This window comes from Ailuropoda melanoleuca, chromosome 7, assembly GCF_002007445.2.
Source record: "Ailuropoda melanoleuca isolate Jingjing chromosome 7, ASM200744v2, whole genome shotgun sequence".
NCBI lineage: Eukaryota > Metazoa > Chordata > Mammalia > Carnivora > Ursidae > Ailuropoda > Ailuropoda melanoleuca.
The window spans coordinates 128,387,326-128,410,576 of record NC_048224.1 but is presented as its reverse complement, the minus strand read 5'-3'; the positions used below and the strand labels follow the sequence as shown (position 1 = coordinate 128,410,576).

The 23,251-nt window shown below is 47.2% G+C and overlaps 1 protein-coding gene across 1 annotated transcript in view; it reads right to left on the bottom strand.

The window, feature by feature from the left end:
• FARP1 (FERM, ARH/RhoGEF and pleckstrin domain protein 1) overlaps positions 1 to 7,555 on the bottom strand; it is a 212,169-nt gene extending 204,614 nt beyond the window's left edge. Inside the window, exon 1 of the mRNA XM_034663810.1 lies at positions 7,336 to 7,555. Coding sequence (XP_034519701.1) covers positions 7,336 to 7,506 — 171 coding nt within the window. The 5' untranslated portion in view covers positions 7,507 to 7,555. The remainder of the gene's footprint in view (positions 1 to 7,335) is intronic.
• Positions 7,556 to 23,251: the final 15,696 nt, after the last annotated feature.

Sequence of the window (23,251 nt, the reverse complement as noted above, 5' to 3'; positions counted from 1 at the left end):
GGGGGGGGGGGGGGGGGGGGGGGGGTATTATCCCATCCACCATGAGCGTGCTATTTTCATTTTATCTTAAAGTGCTTTCATACTTTTCCCCAACTTCGCTTAGCCAACAGCTCTCCAAAGCAAGCATAATCTCAACTCTGTTAAAGAACAAGCCGGGAACTGAAGCTTAGCAGGAAAGGAGCACAAACAAGACTTTCTTGAGAAGCTGATTCGAGTCCAGGGCTCTGCAAGGAGTGTTTCCCGGACCACCGCAGCCCCACGAGGCAGGCACCCTCCATACTCAGGGAGGAGAGACAGGCGGACACAATGGTTATCTGCTCGTCCAGAGCCGCGCAGCCACTGAGTGATGAAGAAGCCAGGATCCAGTGTCCTGGATTTTCCCCTCTAATCCTTCTGTTTCTTGGAATTAGACAATTTATTATCTCCAATTAAAAGAGGGGGGCGGAAAGGGGCTCTCAAACTCCCTATGTTTGCTCAGCATATTGGCCCATTTTAATGTCAGACACAGACATTCTCAATTACAGTTTCTTGGGGGTTTTTTTTGTTGTTTTTAATTTATGAGGTTCTACTGAGAGACTCTTTTCAGGGAGAAAAGAGCCAACAGCTGTACGGAATTCCTGCGATCATGTCAGAGCTCCAGAGCAGACTTTGATCTCGAGCATTTGAGCCGGAGTTGAAAGGGGTGCACACAAACATTTCAGGCCGACATCTAAATTCTGCTCTTGGCTTCAAGGAGCCAGAAGGAAGGCTAACAGTATTAGGCTGAAATGATTTATGAAAAAAAAGTTTTAATCTATTCAAATGGCCTTTAAATGTAACCTCATGAGGCCAGACCCAGACAGCCCCATTGATCATTCCAGTTAAACACAGAAAGAACGACGCAAAGCAGAGTGGACATAAAATACTATTTCAGAAACTCTGCTCATAAAAAGAGCCAAAAGCAACACAGATAAGGAAAGAATCACGGACTTTTTAAAAGCTGAGTGAACTGGGGAGATTTCTTCCCCTCATTCTGGATTCAAACTGCAGCTACTTTAAGAGCTAGCTAAGGCAGCTGCGGGCAGACACCGCTCCCTTCTCAGTTTTAAATGGCCAATTAAATTTTATTCAGGTCTCACCACTGCCAACTCCTTCCCCACCTCCTCCTCCCCTTCCAAGAGCACTGCATGCAAAAAACAAAACAAAACAAAACAAAAAAAAAAAGAAAGAAAGAAAGAGAGAGAGAGAGAATGAGAGAGAAATCAAGTAGTCCTGGGACCCCTACCTGCCTCGTAGCATCACTCTAATCCCATCCACTGGAGGGAACAGCCCACCCCACTGCCAGGGGCTTGTAATTCCAGGGGAGTGAGAAGCACAACACTTCTAAGAAAGGAAAATCTATTTCCCCCCACAAGACCTTCAGTTAAATATATATTCCATCTCTTTAGGGGCAAAAAAATAAATAAAAGCACTTTCAGCGGCTTTTCCAAAAGGGCACCTTCTCTAAGACGGCTGCAATAGAAACAAAGAAGGGGGGGAAGGGGGATGGGACACAAAATTCATTCAAAATAAAAAAGACCAAGAGACAAAAGGAGCCTGCTTTCCTAAAGACACAGTTGCTCTGGGGGAGGCATCAAGGGGAGGTCCACCGAGGAATTGAGGAGCTTTGGAGACAAACTTGCCTCCGTCCTTTTTCTGAGCTCCAGCTGATCCAGATAGCTTTAAAATTTTAGGACCATTTAAGACCTTTGGAAGAACCCAAGCACTTGGAGAACAAGCGTTCAACAGAGGTCAAGCCCAGGTTCAGTGAAAAATAGGTATTAAACAAGTTTCACTTCAAAGGGTAAGAAAATGAAAATCAATGTTTAATCATTTAGGGATGGACCCTAAGAGGGGCGCCTGGGTGGCTCAGTCAGTGAAGCGTCTGCCTTCGGCTCAGGTCCCGATCTCCCGGTCCTGGGATGGAGCTCTGCCTAGGGCTCCCTGCTCAGGGTGGAGCCTGCTTCTCCCTCTCCCTCTGCCCCTCCTCCCACTTGTGCTTGCTCATGCTCTCACATAAATAAAACCTTCGCTAAGAACAAAAAAATCCTCTGTGGACTCTTACTAGGACATGCCAATGAGATCTTAAAAATTTTAGAGGTCTCCTGTTTTCAACAAACAGATTCCTACTAATAATGTGTTGTTGAGAAAGTAACTGATTTCTTTCAATCTTCTATTTTCCACTGTCAACTCAATATAGTTCAGCCCAATTTAGTTCAGTGAGATTTATGTAAGTAACCCCCTCAACACAGACTTGCAAATTAAATACTGACATTTCCTGATGCTCCATAAATAATTTATATATATATATAAATAAATCACAGCACGCTTGTTCACCCCCACTTTTTTTTTTTCCTTTTTAGTACTTACAAGGTAATAGTAACTTCTGTGTCCGATCAGGTTTGGTTGTTTCTTTTTTTGGGGGGGGGGTGTTTGTTTTTAAAAAGAAGTTCCTTTTCTCAGAGTTTACCATCTGCCTGGGCAATTAACAAATACTCATCCTGAAAAGTTAAACAATCCATCAACAAGGATGTCAATGCAGAGTCCCAGCTTCCAAAAAAAGGGAGGGGAAAAAAGCCTTTAATATCATCTAGACCTCATTCTGCAGATAAGCAAACTGGAGTCTCAGCAGGGACATAAAGGAACTAAGGAAAAAGGAAGATTAGAGCCAGTGGTTCAAAGTCTAATTAGAGATACAGAGAACAAGCACTGTAAGGAGAGAGAGCAGGGCCCCCAGCAAGAGCCATGGGGGCCCTGGACGGTGGGCAGGTCAGAGAGAAATGTGTTCGAAGTGAAGCTGGGTGGTGTTTACAACAGGGAGAGCACCGGAGCAGCTCAGAGAGGAGACCTTTCCCTTGGGAGCCAAAGGAGAGGTGGTGCTAAGTGCAGGGAAGGGGAGACAGTATTGGGGGTCATGCAAGCTGGGCTCCAAACCCAGAGCTATCTTAATGCTGTGCAAAAAGGGAAGGGATTAAAAGCTCTTCCCATGGGCACCGTCACCTTAAAAGAGAATAGCACCAACCACCTCTCCAGTTCGTGAGTCAGAGGACTGACTGTGGGCAGAGGTGTGGGCAGTTGAGCACACACATCGGGTGTCTGCTGGGACCAGGCACCTTCAAGTGTAGCACTTGATTCGACAGGAACACAAGAGGCCCAGCCCCCCCACCCCCCGAGCTCACATCCCACACACTGGTGCCCCAACCAAGAATGGCAACGAGGGCAGGGCTCCATGAGATGCTAACACAGAAGGGGAACCGCCATGGACGGCAGTGGAGAATTAGGGCACCGTAGCCCCAGCAGCTCAGCAGTCTGGTCCTTGGGGGAGGCTCGCCATTCCCCCAGCCTCCCCACACTCACGAATCCACTTCATCCTCAGGCACCTGGGAACTATACAGGCTTCTGAGGGAAGCGAGGACATGACAAGTACACAGCAAGCACAGTGATGGGACCCCTCAACGGCTCTGGTTGACACCAAGTTCCTTCTGTCACAACTCGTGCTGTGCACTGCTTCTAGAAGGTTCCCCCCACTGCCGGCTGGCCTGCACTCAGCCATTCCTGCCAACCCAACACAGACCAGGTGTCCTCTGGTCCCATGAGCGGCTTTCCCACGTGGTTTTTTGTTTTTTTTTTTTTTTTAATTAACCAGGGCTGCTCCAAAGCAGAAAGGAAATGGCTCTCTTTTATATCCCCTGATCTTCTCAACTCTTCCTAGAGTGACCTTGCTAATGAAAACACAAACTGAATAAACACTCGGAGGAGAAACCATCTGTTTCGTGCGACCAACGTCAGTAGGAACAGGGTTTGTTTACCAGTGGGGTCAGGAGGCCAGGACACATAAAACCTTCTCAGAGATCTTGAGTGGGGGATGGCCCTGGGGCGGGGTTGAGGGGCAGGGAGATGTGTCATTAACCCTTTCAGATCTGCATGAGGCCCTTTGTTTTATAACCTCCGGTTGGAAGAGCACTTTGCACATCATCAACCACAGGGTGAGGCTTATTTGCACAGCATTTTCCACATAAAGATGATACAATGCCATGTAAGAATTCACTATCCATACTGTGTCTGAACTTTCTGCTCCGCAGAGGAAATAGGTAAGGTGACCATCCAAGTTCAAGAGCAAAGGTGGGAGATGGAACTACAAGGCAGAAGAAACCGGCGCTCATCACGATGGCTTTTCAAAAGGTTCAAAGCTTAAAGAACTTTTTCAGAAAGGCTATGAATAACCAGACACACAACCACACGGACTACAGTCTGGTTATCTGTGCTAGGAACGGTTTAGGGAATTTGTAGTTAAAATGAGGACTCCGCCTGCCTTCTACTCTAAATCAGAACTAATGAGAAAAAGCCCAGGAAATTCAATCCCCAAGGAAATAGAGGGTTCAGAGAAGAATGTTCGCAAGGGGAAACTGCCAGGACTTCTGGCCGTGTGCCCCGCTCCTCTGTGCTGCAAATGGGGAGCGAGGAAGGAGAGTTCATCCTCTCGGGGCACCCAATCCAAGGAGCGGTCATGTGTGGGCAAGGGAGACACTTCCAGGGTCACACACCCAGCCGTATGAATTCACAGCAAAAAGTTGTGCAGCAAGGTTTTCCAGCAGTTACGGGCGGCCGGGGCTCTTGCAATCCTGCGTCACTGTGCTCCCATCCTGAGTGCGAAGACTGAGTCACCGTGGCCGGCCTGATGCCTTCCAGCTGCGTGAAGGCCTGGCTGTCTCTCTTCTTAAAGAGCACAAGATAGCAATTTAGAATCAGCTCTGTCAATAAAAATGCTGATATCTGCCTTTCTATAGGCAGTTACAGAAAACATCTGTTACCCACTGGCTGAGAGGGAACATTCTGGCCAAACTAGAAAAATCAAAATAAAATATGAACGGAGGAGACATGTGGGAAAAAAATGACATTAAGTTCTACTTGTAAGAGAAACTCATTCTCACATGCAGTCAGCAAACGGTTTAATGAGCACCTACCACATGCCAGGTACTGTGTTAGGTGCTGGAATGAGATACTAAGGCAAGGTCCCTGCCCAGTGAAGCGGCAACGGCACCACTCCTCATACTTATATTAAGTGCTTAGTATATGCCGAGTTGGTACAAATAAAGTGTTTGGAACAACTTTATTATCACAGTAGGAGATTGGGTTTATCATTCGCCTCATTTTACAAAGGAGAAAGAGATAATAGAGAGGTACCTTGTCCAAGGTGATCAAGGAGTCAGTAAAAATGGCTGGAATTTGAACCCAAGCAGTCCAGGTCTACCCTTATAGGCATATAAGCGAAGAAATCTGAGGGAGGGAAGAGAAAGCCCAGGCACTGCCTCAAAAGTTAGCATCTGGGTAAAACTGATAGGGTCCTTGAGGGTGCATACGAGTTTATGGGGAGGAAAGGAGAAAAGTTCCTTCCAGACAGAAGGGTTATAAGTGCAAAGCACAGACACCAGCAATTATCAAGTAAAATAATTGTTAAGGGATGAAAGCTTACTTCTATTCTTATTCCTTAGGGAGATCCTATGCAGTTCCAAGCTGTTACCGACATTCTTTGGTTTAGGGAAACTGAAGAAACAGTTGAATGCAGTACAACAGTGACTGTAGTTTATGCAGCCAACAGCAATATTTGGTCACTCCTCAGTCCAAACCACACACAGGAACACCATTTAATAGAATGTGTAGCTAGAGACATGGGCTCAGAAGCCCTTAGCACGGTACCAACAGGAAACCCTGAAACTAAATACCTCACCAAACCAGTCTGGCAATGAAGAGAAGGCACTGGAAAGGGGGAGGGGGCACCTGCTCCAGAAGGCCTAATTCTAACAGGCTGGCAGGTGCACTCATTTACGTTACAGTCTCAGCAGATCGGCAATAGCTTTGTTCACCAGAAAGACACGCATTCTGCAACAAGAAAATATATGTACAATAAATTGGCAGTTTTAAGCATAGCTATTTCGAGGTTTATCTTTCCCAGAGATGCTTAATGGTAATTCACACTCTCGGAACAGTATTAAGATGAATATGATTTAGAGAATCATACTGCATACGTGATTACATGACGGGTTATAGACGTTTATGTCGACTATTAAATCCCACCGTCCCTCTAGCCAACAGGAATAATAGACGGATCGTCTCCAATTTAAAAACAGGTTATGTTCCCAAAATTTTGTGTTTTAAGTTGACCGTTTAGAATTCAGGAGTTATTTTCTCCCCACCAACAATGCTGGATGTGGTATATAGTACCTGAGACAGAACACAGAAAACTAAATCCAAAGTGAGCTACACGCGAGGTCTATGGACCCGAATCCACGTGAGCTACACGCGAGGTCTATGGACCCGAATCCACGTGAGCTACACGCGAGGTCTATGGGACCCGGATCCACGTGAGCTATACGTGAGGTATGGACCCGAATCCACGTGAGCTACACGCGAGGTCTATGGACCCGAATCCACATGAGCTACACACGAGGTCTATGGACCCGAATCCATGTGAGGGATAAGGATTCTGGAGAAAAGTGTCATCTCACCCTCCCCGCCTTGGGCACAAGAAATCCTCACCTGTTGGAATGGGTGCTGGTTCCCTAACCTCCAGCAGGAGGAGGCTGGAGAGGAGGAAGAGGAGGCGGCAGGGGCTCAGAGGAGAAACGGCAGAACCACGGGGGCACGGGAGCTAGAGCCAGGGTACGGGCCTCCCACGGATGAAAGAAGCCAAGGCTGCGGATTCCTCCCTCCCTGCCCAGCTCCCAGACACCCCCATCTCCTCCCCTGGTCCCTGGGATGGGGGCCCTCTGCAACTCTGGGGCTGCTGCACCGTGGACCTAGATCAGGGTTTTCTTCACCCCTACTTCCCACCCTTGAACACAGACGTCCATGTCTCTCCTGACATGAAAACACGCGTGCGGGTCTTTGATGGTTTTCTCAGGGTTTTTCTTGCCCGTACCCTAGAGAAGCGGCACACGCACGTGCACACAAGCACACCAACGTGAGAGGAATACCTGTAGTGAGCAAATGAGAGACGCATCCACAAGACCACAACTCCACCCAGCTTAAATATCTACAGATCATACGTGCATATGCAGACACACACACATTCGCGTAGGAAGGTCTGTGTAATTCAAGTCATCTGCCCACTGAGACCACTATCCAGGCAGCGCATGCAGGAGTCAAAAAAATCGGACAGCGGAGAACCAGAAAGGGTCAGAGGAGCGTGCTGGGGGTGGAGAGGGAGGTACGGACCCTCCTCCCGCCACCTCCCTCCACTGAACACAGGGATGAAAGGAACCTCCCCGTGCTGAGGGCTGCCCACACGTTTGCGTTCACAGATCTACCCCGACTTACTGGAACTTCAAATGCCTCCTGGGTGTCATCCAGCATCTGGATTTTGATGGACATGAGTTTCCCGGAAGGTGTTGGGGGCAGCTTCTGTCCATGTTCCAAGGTGCTGATCCCCGAATTCTCTGGGGCCCCCAGTCGCGATCCTGGACTTGGCCTCTGCTCTATTTCTCCCATGGTGAAAGCAGACTATATAATATCTGCAGGAAGCAGGGAGAAAGAAAAATACATCAGAAGAGGGGACTCATTTCAAGTACCTCAGGAACACCTGTGGTCTCCGAGCCTTGCTTGAATTGGAGGAGCCACAGCTCGGTGGGCTCTCTGTCCCCTGCACAGGACTCACGCGTCGGGAGGCTTCGGCGCCTTCACAAAAAATCAGGTCGCCCTCAACCAACACATACAAATAGTTGTGCATATTTTAACACTTTCTTTCCTAGTGTTACAGTCGGCTCTTATTCAAACTATAAGTTCAGTTGTGTTCAACACATTACTCAGTGTCTACGGTGAGCTGGGCACAACTTTCTGAGTCTGGATGGAACAGGATAGACAATGCCTAAGCCATACCATTAGCACCCTTTAATTACCTTTTATGGACACACTAACATACCAAGTCGTGCGGGTATTATACAAAGATAAAGCACACGTCGTGGCCCTTCGTGGCTCTCGAGTTTATAATCTGTTGCGGAAGGTAACCACGCACTCCCACAAACACAGGCGACATAAGGTAGGGTCTATTTCTCCCCATTTCTTCTGCTTGTTTCTATCACAATTACCTTCTAATGCATCCTTTCCTGCCACCCCCTCCCACTGTTCCCCCTTTCCCAAGAAACCATTCTACGTATAATAGTATCGACAACAATGTTATTTCTCTAGAAGCAAAATCCAGCTTTTTCCTCTTTCAGTGAGTAGCCCGCTCTTCTGCCTCCCCTCCCCTCCCCACCCTCCCCCTACCCTCTGCCCCGTTCCAGGTCTCTGTGCAGGGCTCTCACTGGCTGAATGCTTTGCACTCCTCCACCTGGAAACTTCCACCCTGGCTTTCAAATTCCGTTCCATGATCACATCCCCGACATCTGGTTGGGGCTCAGTTCTCGCTGCCCGCTCTGTGCCCACAACCCCGTCGAGCATCAGCATGGTGGCCAGTCCCATGTGCCTCTGCCCGGTTACATCCCCCAGGACCACCCCAAAGCAGGGATCAAATCTTGGGTATCTTTGGATCTCAGCACCTAGCTAGACACAGTGCAGGGCACAGAGATTTCAATAATGGCTGCTTGATGATGGGCCCTGTCTGGATATGAAGGGTCACAGAGCACAAGGGGTGGGCCCTTCCATCATGGAGAAGGTAGGAACGGTCCTCAACCAAAGTCTCTCATGTCAGGTAACACCTGCAAGGAGACAAATAAATGGGAGAAGGCACTGCAGGGAAGGGGAAGGGTCCCTACAAAGCTAGGGGACAGAAACAGGGTGGCAGACAGGAAGAAGAGTAGGGATTAATGCGGGAAATGGGCTTGGAAAACAGGATGGAACCAAATGATGAAAGACCTCAAACCCCTGGCTGAGAAATATGGTCATTCCCTGCAGGTAGCTGCTGGGTGACAAGAAGGACAGACGAAAAGCAGAATCTTAGAAAAACCCATCTGAAGAGGCTCTATCCTACAGGCTAGGGAAAGATGGATGGCGGGGGCCGTGGCAGGTTCAGTGACAAAGCTATTGTGACAATCTGTGCCTGAGGGGATAACGTGGCCAGTGGTGACAGAAAGAAAACCGTGAGGCCATAAAACCCGCTGTTATGGAAAAATTAACCCAACGTTGTTAACAGTAAGCTCCCCAGGAGGAGGATATAAAAGTATAGAAATGACCAGAAAGTTTTATATCTGGGCAGAAGGGAGTGCATGGGAGGGAAGGTGTGAGTCTGGGGACATCTGGGGCCCGTGGGGGAGCTGGACTTGGGCAGAGAGTTGAGTCCATCTCGCTGTACAAACGAAAGCCAGAATGAAAGCAAATGGCGGGGGGCAAGAAGCAAAAAGAACCACTGTGCCCACTCAAGAGGGTGGTCATTGCTGAATATTGTTCCCCCAGAAAATTTTTAAAAGATTTGAGAGAGAGCATGAGTGGGGGCGGAGGGTGAGAGGAAGAGACAGAGACTCCCCACTGAGCAGGGAGCCCAACATGCGGCTGGATCCCAGGACCCCGAGATCATGACCTGAGCCGAAGGCAGACACTTCACCGACTAAGCCACCCAGGCGCCCCTCCACCGCCACCCCTGCCAAATTCTTGTATTGAAGTCCTCGCCCCCAGTATCTCAGAGTGTGACTGTATTTGGAGAAAGGGTCTTAAGAGAGGTGATTAAGTATAATAAGGCCATTATGATGAGTCGTAATCCAGTCTGACTGGTGTCCTTATCAGAGGAAAACTGGACACACAGACACCAGGGATGCTGGAGCAGGAGCGGCCATGTGAGGGCACTAGAAGGCGGCCGTCTGCAGCCCAGGAGAGAGCCCTCAAGGAGAAACCAACCCTGCCAACACCAGGGTCTGGACTTCCGGCCTCCAGAACTGGGAGGAAACACACTTCTAGTGTTTCGTCCCCGCCCCGAACCTGTGGTGCTTTGTTATGGCCGCCCTAGCAAACTCATGCCAGGGCCTGTGCAGAAGATGGGAAAGAGGCACAGAAAGAAGCCGGGGCCCGGAGTGACTGAGAAAGCCACAGAAAGGGCACCAAAGGGTCACCTGTGGCATGAAGTATGGAACTAAGTGCGGTGTCTTACGCATTTGAAATCACGTCACCCTTCAGCTCCTGGGTTCAGGAAAAACCATCCAGTTAGTAAATCTCATTTGGTAGGTTCTTCTCACCCAGCTCCTGGCTCGTCCTTCTCAAGAGTTGGGCTCCCAGAAGTTTCTGACAAAATTCCATATGGAATTTGGAAGCCCCTTCCCGCTGCCTCTCAGCGCTCTCGCTGTGATGCCAAAGGCTGGCCCGGAGGTCAGCGGATCAGAAACTACGGAGTTACCTCAACAACCTGGTGGTTGACTCAAACCCCCCCAGCATGAAAAGATGCATCCTTTGACTGGACAGAGAAAGGGTCTGACGACCACCTCAGAAACACCACTTTCTATGTAGTTCTATGTAGTTCCCCACAAACTCCACCAAAGCCTGTTAGAGAGTATTATTCGTTCCTGTACAATCCCTCCGAGGTTGGATTCTGCGGCAAGAAAATGGACCAGGCTTTCTGAGACCAGCAGTTCTGAGAAGTGCTTTTTTGAATGCCCACCTAGGACTTCACAGATTATGGACGTAGCTTTCTCATTTCTGCCCCAGCGCGCCTGAAGAATCTAATTCTAATCTGTGTGTCATGGGACCTGTGCTTTGCTTAATCCACCGTTTGTCTGGAGAGCTGCGACTGGACCAGGTTCATCTATGATGCCAAGCACAGGGCCTTACAGCAAGTGCAAACACGTCATCTGCTTGCTCAATGAGTCAGATGTGGGTGTATACATCTGATTAGTTATGAACTCCGTTGTGTTTAAGACAATCTTCACAAACTAGGCAAAATTATTTCCCTTTATGTTTTCTGTTTGGTGTCTCATGGTTAAAAATAAACACAACCTCCGGAGAAAACTGACCTCAGCTCAGTTTGCCAGCCCCAGCCCCAGCCAACTCTCTGCACTTTTTCCTACTTTAGTCTTGATCTCTCCCTCTCTCTCAAAGCATCCCCTTCTGCCTTCCTCCTCCTCCCTGCACTCCACCAGGATGCCCAGGCCCTGCCCTCCCAGGCCCTGCCCTCCTTCGGTCATTTATGCTGGGCCCAGCCCCCTGGCCTCCTGCTGAGTCAGGGACATGTGGCTCAGAGGCCCGGCCAGGGAGGTGATCAGCCAGGGAGGTGATCGCAGGGAGGAAGGGGCCTAGTCCCCCACATCATCCCCACCTCAAAGGTGCTAGGGACCCTCCCTACAAAAACACTTTCTCCTTGTCCTGCCTGAGCAAAGGCAAGGCCCCTCATCTCGTAAACTAAACCCTCTCTCTCCCTGTCCCTTGGGCCCAAGATCTCCAGATAAATACGTACTGTCATTTTCAGCCCCTTGTAAAAATTAAAAGTGAGCTAGTTATTAATAGATATTTAGTACCTTAAATTCCTTTTTCCTCAGTCTCCAAATGAGCTCACGCCTGTGCTATTTCTACTTCTGGTTACTGACATTTCAACAATGTAGTCCTGCTTTGTTTTCCTAGCTGCACGCAGACTGTTGCTGTACATGGAAAGCACTGCTCAATTCAAATACAAATCCAGCCAAGAGGTTTGAGCTGGGCATCCTAGGAATGTCACGGGAATATCCGAGGAACGCTGGCAAGTCATAAATGGGTGACCACGTTGATGGCTGCTATCCGGATCGGTGGGTCCAGTAACACAACACAGCCTTCCAGACGGAAGGTCTAACACCCTGAAAAGCCTCCTGTTTATATAGATCAATCCAGCCTCTCTCTGGACTTTACCTCCATAACCACCTCTGACTTCTGAATTCTTTATGGAATGGTCAAAGCAAAGCAAATGAACATTTCTTTCCCTGTGATACATTATCACCAACATGATCGTTCCAGGCCTAAAAGCAAAAAGCTGTGCGTGAAACTTTATTCTTTGGCTGTATGAAACAGGAACGACAATGAAAAATACAATTTGTAACTGGCAGAGAAATGATGAAAAAGCTAGACTTGTCCTATCATCGGACTATCCTGGCTTCGAGATTTCCTCTTGGAACGTACCCCAAAGCAATAAGGACAGACGGACAGAGACACACACACACACACAAATGCCAACTCCATCCCTGAACACATCTGCAACTCCAAACCACAAACCCGAAGAGAGAGTTGCCAAACTGCAGTCAAGGTCAGACAGAGGAGAAGGAAAATGCTTGGCGAGGCTGCCCAAGACTGCAAAGCCGTGCTCCCCGGAACACGCAGGATATCCCGAGCAACAAAGCCAACAAGAACTTTCTAGGGGAACAAATGTACACGTTAGCACAGAGAGCGTCCCTGGCCACAGTGTGGGGGGAGAGCCCACTAAAGATGGAGCTGACGGAGAAACAGCACAGGTAAAGACATCGGCAGGACGCAGTCCACTGCCAAGGCCAGATGAAAGAGAGAGAGGGCACTGGGTACGCTACCAGCTAAACGAGCAGAGAAAAACAGAGGATAAAAGGATTATACACACACCCCCTCAGGTCACAAGAGTTCCCATGAGCATGGGACGGTCTCCTGGCTCTCAGAAAGCTCCTAGCTACTTCATACAGCACTCGCCAAATCACAAAGGACCTTTACAAAGATGATAGAAAAAAAAAAAAAAATGAGAAGGACAAAAGAAGAATGAGAATTTCTCCCATACTGTCCCGACTTAAACTACGAAATAATGGCTTCAAACAAAAACATGAGAGGACTTACAAGAGGGACACCTGGGTGGCTCAGTCAGTTAGGCATATGCCTTCAGCTCAGGTCACAATACCAGGGTCCTGGGAGAGCCCCGTGTCATGGGCCCAGCTCCCTGCTTGCTTCTCCCTCTCCCTCTGCCCCTCCCCCCACTCGTTCTCGCTCTCAAATAAAAATAAAAAAAGCTTTCCTGAGCTCTTGTAAATCCTATGGGAAAAGAGGAAAAGAAAATAAAGCATGAAGGCAGACCTCAGGGAAAGACCAGAAAGATGAATAAAAACATCACTGCTATAATAGATCTTTGTGTTGCCCCAAATTCAGGTGTTGAAACCAAATCCCCAAAGTGATGGTAGGCTGGGGGGTATTTTGGGAGGGGGTTAAATGGTGAGGGTGGGGCTCTCACGACTGGGACTGGTGCTCTTACGAAGGGACCCCCAAGCCCTAGCTCAGCGCCTCCACCATGTGAGGACCCAGCAGGAAGCCAGCAGCCCAGGAAGCAGGTGCCTTCCTGTGGGACTCCCAGGCTCCACAACTGTGAGAAAGAAAGTTCTGTCATTCCTAAGTCAACCAGTCTGTGGTACGGTTATAGCAGCACAAACAGACAATCACCGAAACGGAAGTGGCTACAAGAAAATATGCCCAGGTGAAAACAGGAGGGTCTTGAGGGGAAGGATTGAGAAAAGGACGCAAAAAGATTTAAAACAGAGTGAAAAGTGATAGCCATGGAAGACAAGCAGGAGTTTCAACTCACCCACAACCAGTGTCCCTGAAGAATAAAAAATAATGGAACAAGGAAAAAAAAAAATTTGGGAAAACATTCCAGAAATAAAAGGTGAGTCTCCTTTGTGAATGAACATATATTCCAGAAACAACTAACACAAGATGAGCGACACCAAGACATTTCCTGTATCATCACCGACCATCAAAAACCAAGCAGGAATCATTCAGGCACGTAGGCACAAAGTTCAAACAAAATACAAGGGGACAAAAATTCAGATTCACCCGTGGCAACATTTAGTTTTAACTGTCAAAACAGTCCTCAAAGAAATAAAATGTTATACCCAAATTTTCATTCATAGAGAAGAGCCAAACATTTTAAACAGTCAAGAATTCAGAATATTATTCAAGCCCTTGCAGAAGAAACTACGGTCAGGAGGAAGGATAAACCTCAGCAAAACAAGGGGTGAATGGGGTAAAACGCCGGAGAAGGATTACCGGTAAATTCTAAATCCATTTATAACATAAAAGGAAGACAACAATAGAATATTGTGAACTCCTAACACACAAATAATGTAACTAAGAAACTGGCACAGGAAGAGCCCAGATGTTGAGGCCCCGCAAACTATAAATTAACTGTTAGCCCAGGTTTTAAAACGGATACAAGAAAATTTAAGTCTCCAAAGACATACATATGGTTAATAAGCACATGAAAGGACATCCAACATCCTTAGTCACTCAGAAATGCAAATGACATCCACAGTGAGATGGTTTTTCACACCCACGGTGATGGACGGTAACAAGTGTTATTTAGAGTGTGAAACAGCTGGAATTCTCCTACATTGCTGGTGGGAACAGAAAAAGGTGCAGACACTTGGGAGAACATTTTGGTAGTTTCTTTAAAATTTAATCATAAATTTCATATATAATCCAGGAACTGGGCTCCCCTAGCAAACCCTAGGCGTCTCCCCAAGGGACATGAAAATACACATCCACATAAAGGAGGAGCCAACAGGTGGGAAGGAGACAATACCCATCAGCTGGTGGTGTATCCGAACTAGGGACTACTAGTCACCGACAAAAGTAAGTGCGACGCCGACACGTGCTACCACATGCACGAACCTCAGAAACACTCCGCTGAGTCAAAGAAGCCGGATGCAAAAGACTACCCAGCAAATGACCTGACTTGTAGGAATTATCTGGAAAAGGCAAATCCACAGAGACAGAAAGTGGCTTCCTGGGGTTTGGGAGAGGGGCTGGGCTGACAGCAGAGTTCGGAGGGATGGAGAGATTTTTGGGGTGCTGGAAACGTTCTGAAACTAAGTTGTGGCAAGAGTCACACACCTCTGTAAATGTACTAAAACCCTCTGAACTGTACATTTAACACGAAGTTACACTATATAAATTGTACCGCAGGCTAAAAAATGTGTATGCACGATGTGTGGTGACGAGGACCAGGTGATTTACAGAACCGAATCACTACTGCACACCTGAAACTAATATAACCTTGTACGTTCACTGGAATTAAAATCACTTGTTTGAGCAAGAGCGAACGTGCATTTGGGTGGGGAGGGGGGCTGCCACAGGGCAGGGAGAGAGGGAGGGAGGGAGAGGGAGGGAGAGAGGGAGGGAAAATATCCTAGCCAGGCTCCACGCTGAGCACAGAGCCTGACGCAGGGCTCGATTTCACGACCCTGAGACAATGACTTGAGCTGAAACCAAAGTCGGGCGCTTAACCAACTACACCACCCAGGTGCCCCTAAAATAAAAAATAAATAAATAAAAAATAAAAAAAAAAAGTGTGTGCACTCACACCCTTGTGAACACACAGAACTCTCTGGAAGGACAAAGAAGGGACTATTAGGAGAGCTGGCTCCTGGTTAAGGACAGGACTGAGACAGAGATCTTCCATTCAGAAATACACAAAAATTCCCTCTACTAGGAGGACAGAATCCGCAGTACCCTGGCTCCATTTAGAGCATGAAACCAAAGGAGACGTGATCGCAGTAAAGAAGGGTGACAATTCTCAATTGCAAGAGGATGACCAAGAATCTGCAAAGGAGTTTTCCTTCCAGTTCTAAGGATAAGCTACTTAAATCAATATCACACTCTTGTCAACTAACTAGAATTTAAATAAAAACTTAAAAAAAAAACCCATATCTTTAACTACACACATTTAAAATAAACACACTCACACAGACATACGTACGTAAATGCCACTGAAGAATTCCGAGTTAAGAAAAATTCACAGAAAGTTGTTACTCACAGACGCCCAAGCTGGAGACTTTAGGAAGTTACAGGGCTGGGTTCTAGAGCCCCCAAGGTACTTCCGAGGGCCCCACGTTGAGGGGGAAGGAGCGCACATTTGCCATTTTGTGGGGACCCAAAGCAGCTCCACTCAGAAGGGCAAAGGGCGAAGGGTGTATTACCCCAGCCCTGCTGGGTAACAAAGCCACCTTGTGCTCTGGCCCAGGAGCCACAGGCCAGGAGGGAGGGAGGAGATACCCCACCCCCACCTCCAGAAAGGCCGGCAGCCAGCAGCTCCTCACCAGCACAACCCGCTGAGTTTGGCCTTTCACAGGGACTTCGATAAGGGGTTTTGAGAAAGTTCAAAAACAGCTATCTCTGCGGACAGATTTGCTGCCTTCAAAAAAAGTCTGGGAGCAAAAGAAACTGCAGATCAGCTGTTTAACATCCACCAGAGACTTCAAACAGGCGAGAGACCATTTGGCCTGTTTGATCATTTGGGAGAACAGGACGTTCACCATCTGGGAGCAGGGGTGCCCCGATTCACCAGCACAGGCAGGGAGAGGACGAGACCCCATAGGCTTCATAAAGACGATCTTCACTGTCTATTCTCTCCAACCCCAGTAAAAAGCAGTAAGTAAACAGGCTAGCTTAAACACCCCTGACAAACCTCCGGAAAGTACTTCAAGGAAAACTCCGAGAAGTTTTCACAAGTTCATAGACGTTATTTCACAGGTCTGGTTTTAACTGTATCCCTTTTCTACTCAAAAACCTGAGTCCAACCATTACCAAGTTAAATGTGAAAATTCCTACCCAGGCATTCAACGATCTACCCTGATGATTCTCCTTGTGATCAACGGTTTTCCAACCCGGCTGGCCTCTGCTCTTCCGCACGCCCGCATTTTCCTGACGCCGCACTGGTGCTGTTCGGTTTCCTTCCTTCTCAAATACTGCCGCTCCCCCCCAACCCGTTCCAATGTCACCTCCTCCAGGAAGCCTTCCCTGATCTACTCTTTCAGGGAAATAAGTGCCTCGCTTTATTGTCTCTGGGGTTTTGCTTGTATTTCACTCGCTTTCCAGGCCTTTCTCCCCTTTTCCTACTAGATTACAAGTTCAGAGGGGCTGCGTTACCTGGTAGTGTGAGAGGTTCCTCTCTCCTGTCTCAGCACAAGAGACAGCCCTACTCGGGGACCGTGAGAACTTCAGGCAGTACATGTATCCCTGGTAGACAACACCTATCCTTACCTGGAAAACGCAGACAAAGCCGGCCAGCCAGTGCAGGCGGTTTTTAAACCCTGGCTGCAAATCAGCAGCGACAGCAACACCTGGGAGCTTGTAAAATATGCAAATTCTGTCCCAGCACAGGTCCACTTAATCAGAAAGGCTCAGGGTGCCTTCCAGGACATTCTGATGTGAGCTCTGGCTGGAGAACCACTGCTCTACTGCCCAGGGTCCCCATAAGGATCAGCTAAAGTAAGTAAATCCACCTGACAACAAACTGGGCAGTAACTTCACGGAGAAAACATCTGTCGACCACGGTTCACACATGCACCTGACGTAATGAGCACGTGATTTTTTCAATAGCTCTTGACAAAAGGTGGCATTTCTCCTCCAATCCCGTATTTACATAGACTCCAACCTTGTTCTAAAAATGACTGGAGACAATGCAACACTTTCGTCTGCGTTTTCTCGGATTTGGTACAATGTATTTCCTGCACTGACTAGACTGGCAAAGATAAGAGCATGGAGAACCAAAGCTGAAACAGAGGCGTTGGGAAGAGAAGGCTCTTTTTGCTGCTGGGGGGGGGGTCAAGAAGCCAGGGGAGGGAAAAAATCCAATTAGTCACGTGTCAATGATGTCAATTTCTTGATGACCCTGATGGCACAAAATTAAGCAACAGCTCCCCTCCATTCTGCCTCTAACACAAAGGCCGGGGTAAATAAAATGTCAGGAGAGAGGCGGTCTTCTTGAAGACAAAACAACCCCAGCCTGCAGCCTCCCTCAATGCTCACACACCACGAGGCTCCGTGTCAACAGGGGCTGCATTTTCTGGGCTGCTGCCAAGCTCGCTCTACTTAAAGCACATCAATCTCATCCACTTACTAAAGAAAGTCCTCTTTCTTTGTCTCCAGTTGACGCTGGTCAGCCTGTCTAAATATCTGTGGAAAACACCTAATCCTTGCCTAACCCACAGTGAGGTGCACCATGGTGCTTACTCAGCGTCTCTGAAAAATAACAGACTGTTTAGACTAGCATTCAGGTGTCACAATCATTGGGATCGTCACCAGCAACAGGCATTTAGAAGGACGTACGATATTTCAGCACCTACACTCAGCACAATATGCCACCCAAAGCCGCAACAGGGGCACCACGTGGTTTGTCTTTATGGGATGTGTTATCTATCAGGCAACTGACAACAAGTACTCAGAGATAATTGTGAAAGCAACATGTTTACTTCTGACAATAGGTATTATGCAAATTTTTAAAGCCACAGAAAGGTGAGGCTAAGACACACATTCTAGGCGGAGTTCCTTCTTACATTCAATAGAAGTGTCTACCACCGGCGACCGGGGAGCTCAGCTGGTCAAGTGTCCGACTCTTGATCTCAGCTGGGGTGTTGACCTCAGGGTTGTGAGTTCGGGCCCCGTGCTGGGCTTTTAAAAAAAAAAAAAAGTGCCAGATGCCAAGAGCTATGGCAATAGTGGGTAGACTAACAGAGGCAAGGAAGTAGTGAAAAGAAAATGAGATGAGTAAGTGAGAGGCAGATTTCAGTCGGCCTGACATAGGCCAAGGTCTAGGAGGCTCATCTGCGGATCAGAATGAGGCACTGTGGTTTGTAAGACAAGGTGGAAACCACGCAGTTTTAAGAAAACATTTGACAGGTAGTGGCTCGATGAGGACACCATCCAGGAGGCAGCTGCAATGTCTCATGCAAGAAAGCATGGCAGTGACAAGGAGAAGAGAGAGTAAGGAGGCATATTTTGGGAATACTTTGACATGAAGAATCTTTACAAACTGATGACAAATTAGATGTGGGGGAAGAAGATGGAATTGTGGGCAAATCCAGAACTTAGCTACTAAGTGCGAGACAGAGCAAGAAAAAGCTGAGAGGTCCCGTTGTGGCTGACCTGAGTGTGACTGCAGGGCCTGGAGGGAGGCTGTCCAGCAACATTCTAAAGGTCACTGCTTCTATCTCCTCAACACTCACGCTTCCTCAACCCCCCTGCTATCTCCTCTCAAATGCTTTCTCCAAAGTTCCACTCCCGTAAGTGGAGTATAGGGCCCAGAGGTTCAGGAAAGAGACTTTATTAAGTCACCCGCACACAAGTCAGAGGTGAGGCTGTGACAATGGGTGGCATCTCAGAGACTTGGAAACAGCACAAAAAGAACGAAGACGGGAGCTTGGAGTGCATGCCAGTAGGCATGGGCGGGAAGAGGAAGGAGACTTGGTGAGGGAATCCCAAGTTCTCCAAGTTGGAAAGGCTTCTGAAGAGCATTTATGACAACCTTCTCCCTGACGGATGAATCCCGTATTTATAAAAAGCGGACTCTGAAAATCCATTCTAAAATCGCGGCAGGAAGCCAAGGAGGCAAGAGCGTCAAGAGCCAGAGGCTGAACCATAATGCTGGATGTTGTCGGGGCAGCAAGGAAAATGAGGATTAAGAGAAGTTCACTCGGGGCGCCTGGGTGGCACAGCGGTTGGGCGTCTGCCTTCGGCTCAGGGCGTGATCCCCGCGTTATGGGATCGAGCCCCACCATCAGGCTCCTCTGCTATGAGCCTGCTTCTTCCTCTCCCACTCTCCCTGCTTGTGTTCCCTCTCTCGCTGGCTGTCTCTGTCTCTGTCAAATAAATAAATCTTTAAAAAAAAAAAAAAAAGAGTTCACTCAGGGGCACCCGGCTGGCTCAGTCGGGAGAGCCTATGTGGCTCTTGATCTCGGGGTCATGACTTGAGCCCCATGTTGGGTGCAGAGATTAGGTTTTAAAAATTTTAAGAAAAGAAAAGCTCATTCAGCAGATTTGGTATGATCGGGTATGAAGAGAAAAAAATATTTGAGAAATGGAGGAAGGCAGACTGATGATCAGTAATTCAGACAGCAAATATATTAGTCTACGCTAATCTTTTTTAATAGACTTTATTTTTTTAGAGTTTTAGGTCTCCAAGAAAATACCCTCTCTCTCCTCACACACAGTGTCCTATGATTAACATCTGCATAGTGTGAAAAATCTGTTAGAACTGATGGACCAATACTGACATGTTATTATTAACTCAAGTCCAACTCAAGTGTACCTTCTGTGGGGTGTGACAAATGCAAAATGTTGTCATGCATCCACCATTACACTCTCGCACAGAATCATTTCTCCTGTTCTCCATCTTGTCATCTCTGCTCCCCTTCTCCATCCTGTCCCCTGAAATCAACCACTCATCTTTCTACTGTCTATCCTTTTGTCCCTTCCAGAAAGTCCTAGGGCTGGACTCATACAGTATGTAACCTTTCAGACGGGCTTCTGTCACTGAGCAACAGGCAGCTGGGGTTCCTCCATGTTTTTTTCATGCCTTGATGGCTCATATCTCTTTATCACTGAATAATATGCCACACCTTCTTTATCCATTTACTTAGTGAAGCACATCGTGGCTGCTCCCAGTTTAAGGCTACTCTGAAATGCTTTCCAGCTACAGCAATGGGAGGGTGTAAGATGTTACCTCCAAAGGGGCCCGACTCAGCTTGAGGTGAGACATGAGAGCAAGTCCTGTTGTTTCGTGAGCAGACATTGTGCTGCCAATTTCTGGCTCAGTCAAACCCACACCTCCTCGGCAGTTATCTCTGAGATAACTCTCTTTACTTCATGAGAAAATGACAGGACTTAAAAAAAAACCAAAAAAAAAAAAAAAAAAGAAGGAAAGGAAAAGAGCGCTAGATATTTTCTTTTAATAAACCACAAGGCATTAAGTTTGTTTTCAAATTAAGTCGGGATATTCCCAACAGCCTCATTATTAAATAAAGAAATTTTTAGTAAAAAATTTAATTGACACTATCGTTCTCCACTGAAGTTTCAGATACTCTGGAAATGATGCTTGAGATATAAATGCCAAGGGGCACGCCTGGGTGGCTCAGTCAGTTAAGTGCCTGCCTTCGGCTTAGGTCATGATCTCAGGGTCCTGGGATCAAGTCCTGCATCGGCTCCTTGCTCAGTGGGAAGTCTGCTTCTCCTTCTGCCCCTCCCCCCATCCCCACCCCCACTCATGCTCTCTCTCTCAAATAAATAAAATCTTAAAAAAAAATTTTTTTTAAAAAGGAAAGAAATGCCAAAATTTAAATGCATCCTGCATCTTGCAGAACATTCTACTGACATCTATTCTAGAGTGAGTAACGGCATGTTTCATACAACTTCAAGAAAAAAGAAAGCATTTCATAAAGCTTACCAAATCCAATGAATAATAAATGACAGGGCTTCCCTTCAGGGTGGGAAAAGGAAAGCAATTTCTATTAAAGCCATTAAAGAATAGACTGTTAGATTTCTACTCTCACAGTTTCAATATTATTCAAGAAATAAACGAGGCAGTATTATCGCAGACCAAATGACACAATAAAACTCAACAGAACTGCAAAGGGTATCGCATCCTGGAACACTTCCCCTAGAATTAATCATTAATTAAAACAGAGAAGTGTCAAGGGAAAAAAAAGTATGTAATAAAAAAAAGCGAAAACCCTTGTAAAAAGATGAGAAGTTTAAATGTCAGCCTGGTTAATAAATAAGGTATGTAACTAAACAATACTGCCCACTAAAAAATAATAATAATTATGACTAATAGTTTTTGCCTTGGACAGCAAGAGGGAAGAAAAATGATTCAGATCCTATCAGATTGTTCACCAGGTTCTAATCCTAATTTTTGACATTTTTGAGTGCATTGTAAAATTAACTCGACCTTTCCTGGATTTTATTAGGCTTCTCATTCAAAGACTATGGGGGGGAAAATGTACAACTATTATTTTAATTTAGCCAACACTTATATAGCACTTTCTAGAACAGAGCATTGTTCTATGAGCTTTATAAATACGAACTTATTTAATCCTCACAGTCACCATTAGGTAGACACTATTATTGACCCGTTTTACAGATAAGAAAACTGAGACCAAAGGATTAAGTCAACTTTCCCCTTTTCACCCAGCTAGTAAAGTGGCAGATGCGGGACCAGATGGCAGACAGGCTAGTCTTCACCACCAACCATCACTGGCCTTCCTGGACAAAATAATCTCTAAAATTGTCACCCTCTCGAATATTCAGTGACCCCAGGACTCAGTATTCTAGATGCAATCAGTCTCCCACGAACCTCTCACCTTTTCTAGCACAGAGACGCCAATCAAGCTACCAAGTTAATTACCCACGCAGGCTACTAAGGATGCCAAAGGGGCAAACCCATCAAATAATCAAAACGCTTACTGAATTATGACGAGGCCTATAAAGAGTGTGGCGTACTGTCTTTTTATGGCTCCAAGTTATGAATTTTCTAAACGTCTTAAAACCTCTCTCACTTCTCTGAGCAAGGATTTTCTGCAAATGCCTGTTAATGCAGTAGACCCGTGAATCCTTAGTTCCTGCAGCCGGAGATACTCGGAGCACAGGCAAAGGCACTGTCCTTTAAAGTGCGGCAAAACCACACAGCTTCAAGGGATATCGAGACACTGGGCAAAGTCAAAGATAGATAAGCCGCCATCTCCCGGGGCAAACCCTCGGCTCCCACGGAATACACTGCTGGATGAAAACAGACACGAAAGCAGACAGAACTTTCCGCAGCCACGTGTCACGACAGGGAAGTGAGGTGGGGGGGAGAGGGGGCCGAGGAACCTGGTCCAGATCACCCTCCGGGCTCCTAGGACCAGTCACCGTGTGACATGAGACGTCGGAGCACCGTACTTCGGTTTCTGTTGAGAAATACTGTTTTTTTCATTCTTGTCACGGGGCACTTTCACTTACGTACCATCTATCACGAAGCACTTCCTTGCACTATGACTTTATTCCTACAGAGCCACGATACGGGGCAGCCACCTGCGGAAGGACGTTTTCCGGGGAGAATCTATGAAAAACTAGTGTGCCAAGAAGGGGAAAGCGAGGCCCAGCAGGTTCACAGCTGATGGGCTGGCGCTGGTCTCACTAGCTGGGGGTCCCTGATCCTCCCCACAGCCCAAAAGGGGGTGCCACCAGCACTGTTTCCCAGATGGGGCGACTGAGGCTCACTTAGGTAGAAGCCGACATTCTACAGTCCAAAGGAACAGCCATTAAGGAAATACAAACCCACCCAGGACAATAAGGGCAGAAAGAACAATATCTGGGCAGCAAGAAATGGCAAATAAGGAACACACGTTTTCCTATAACTCCAGGTTTTCGTTTAATAACAATTTTGCTGAAATGCAAAATTCACCTGTAACAGAAATTCTATGTACATGTTATGTATTCCCAGATCATGAAGCATAAAATCAGAAATAAAGAACAGGGGCGCCTGGGCGGCACAGCAGTTAAGCATCTGCCTTCGGCTCAGGGTGTG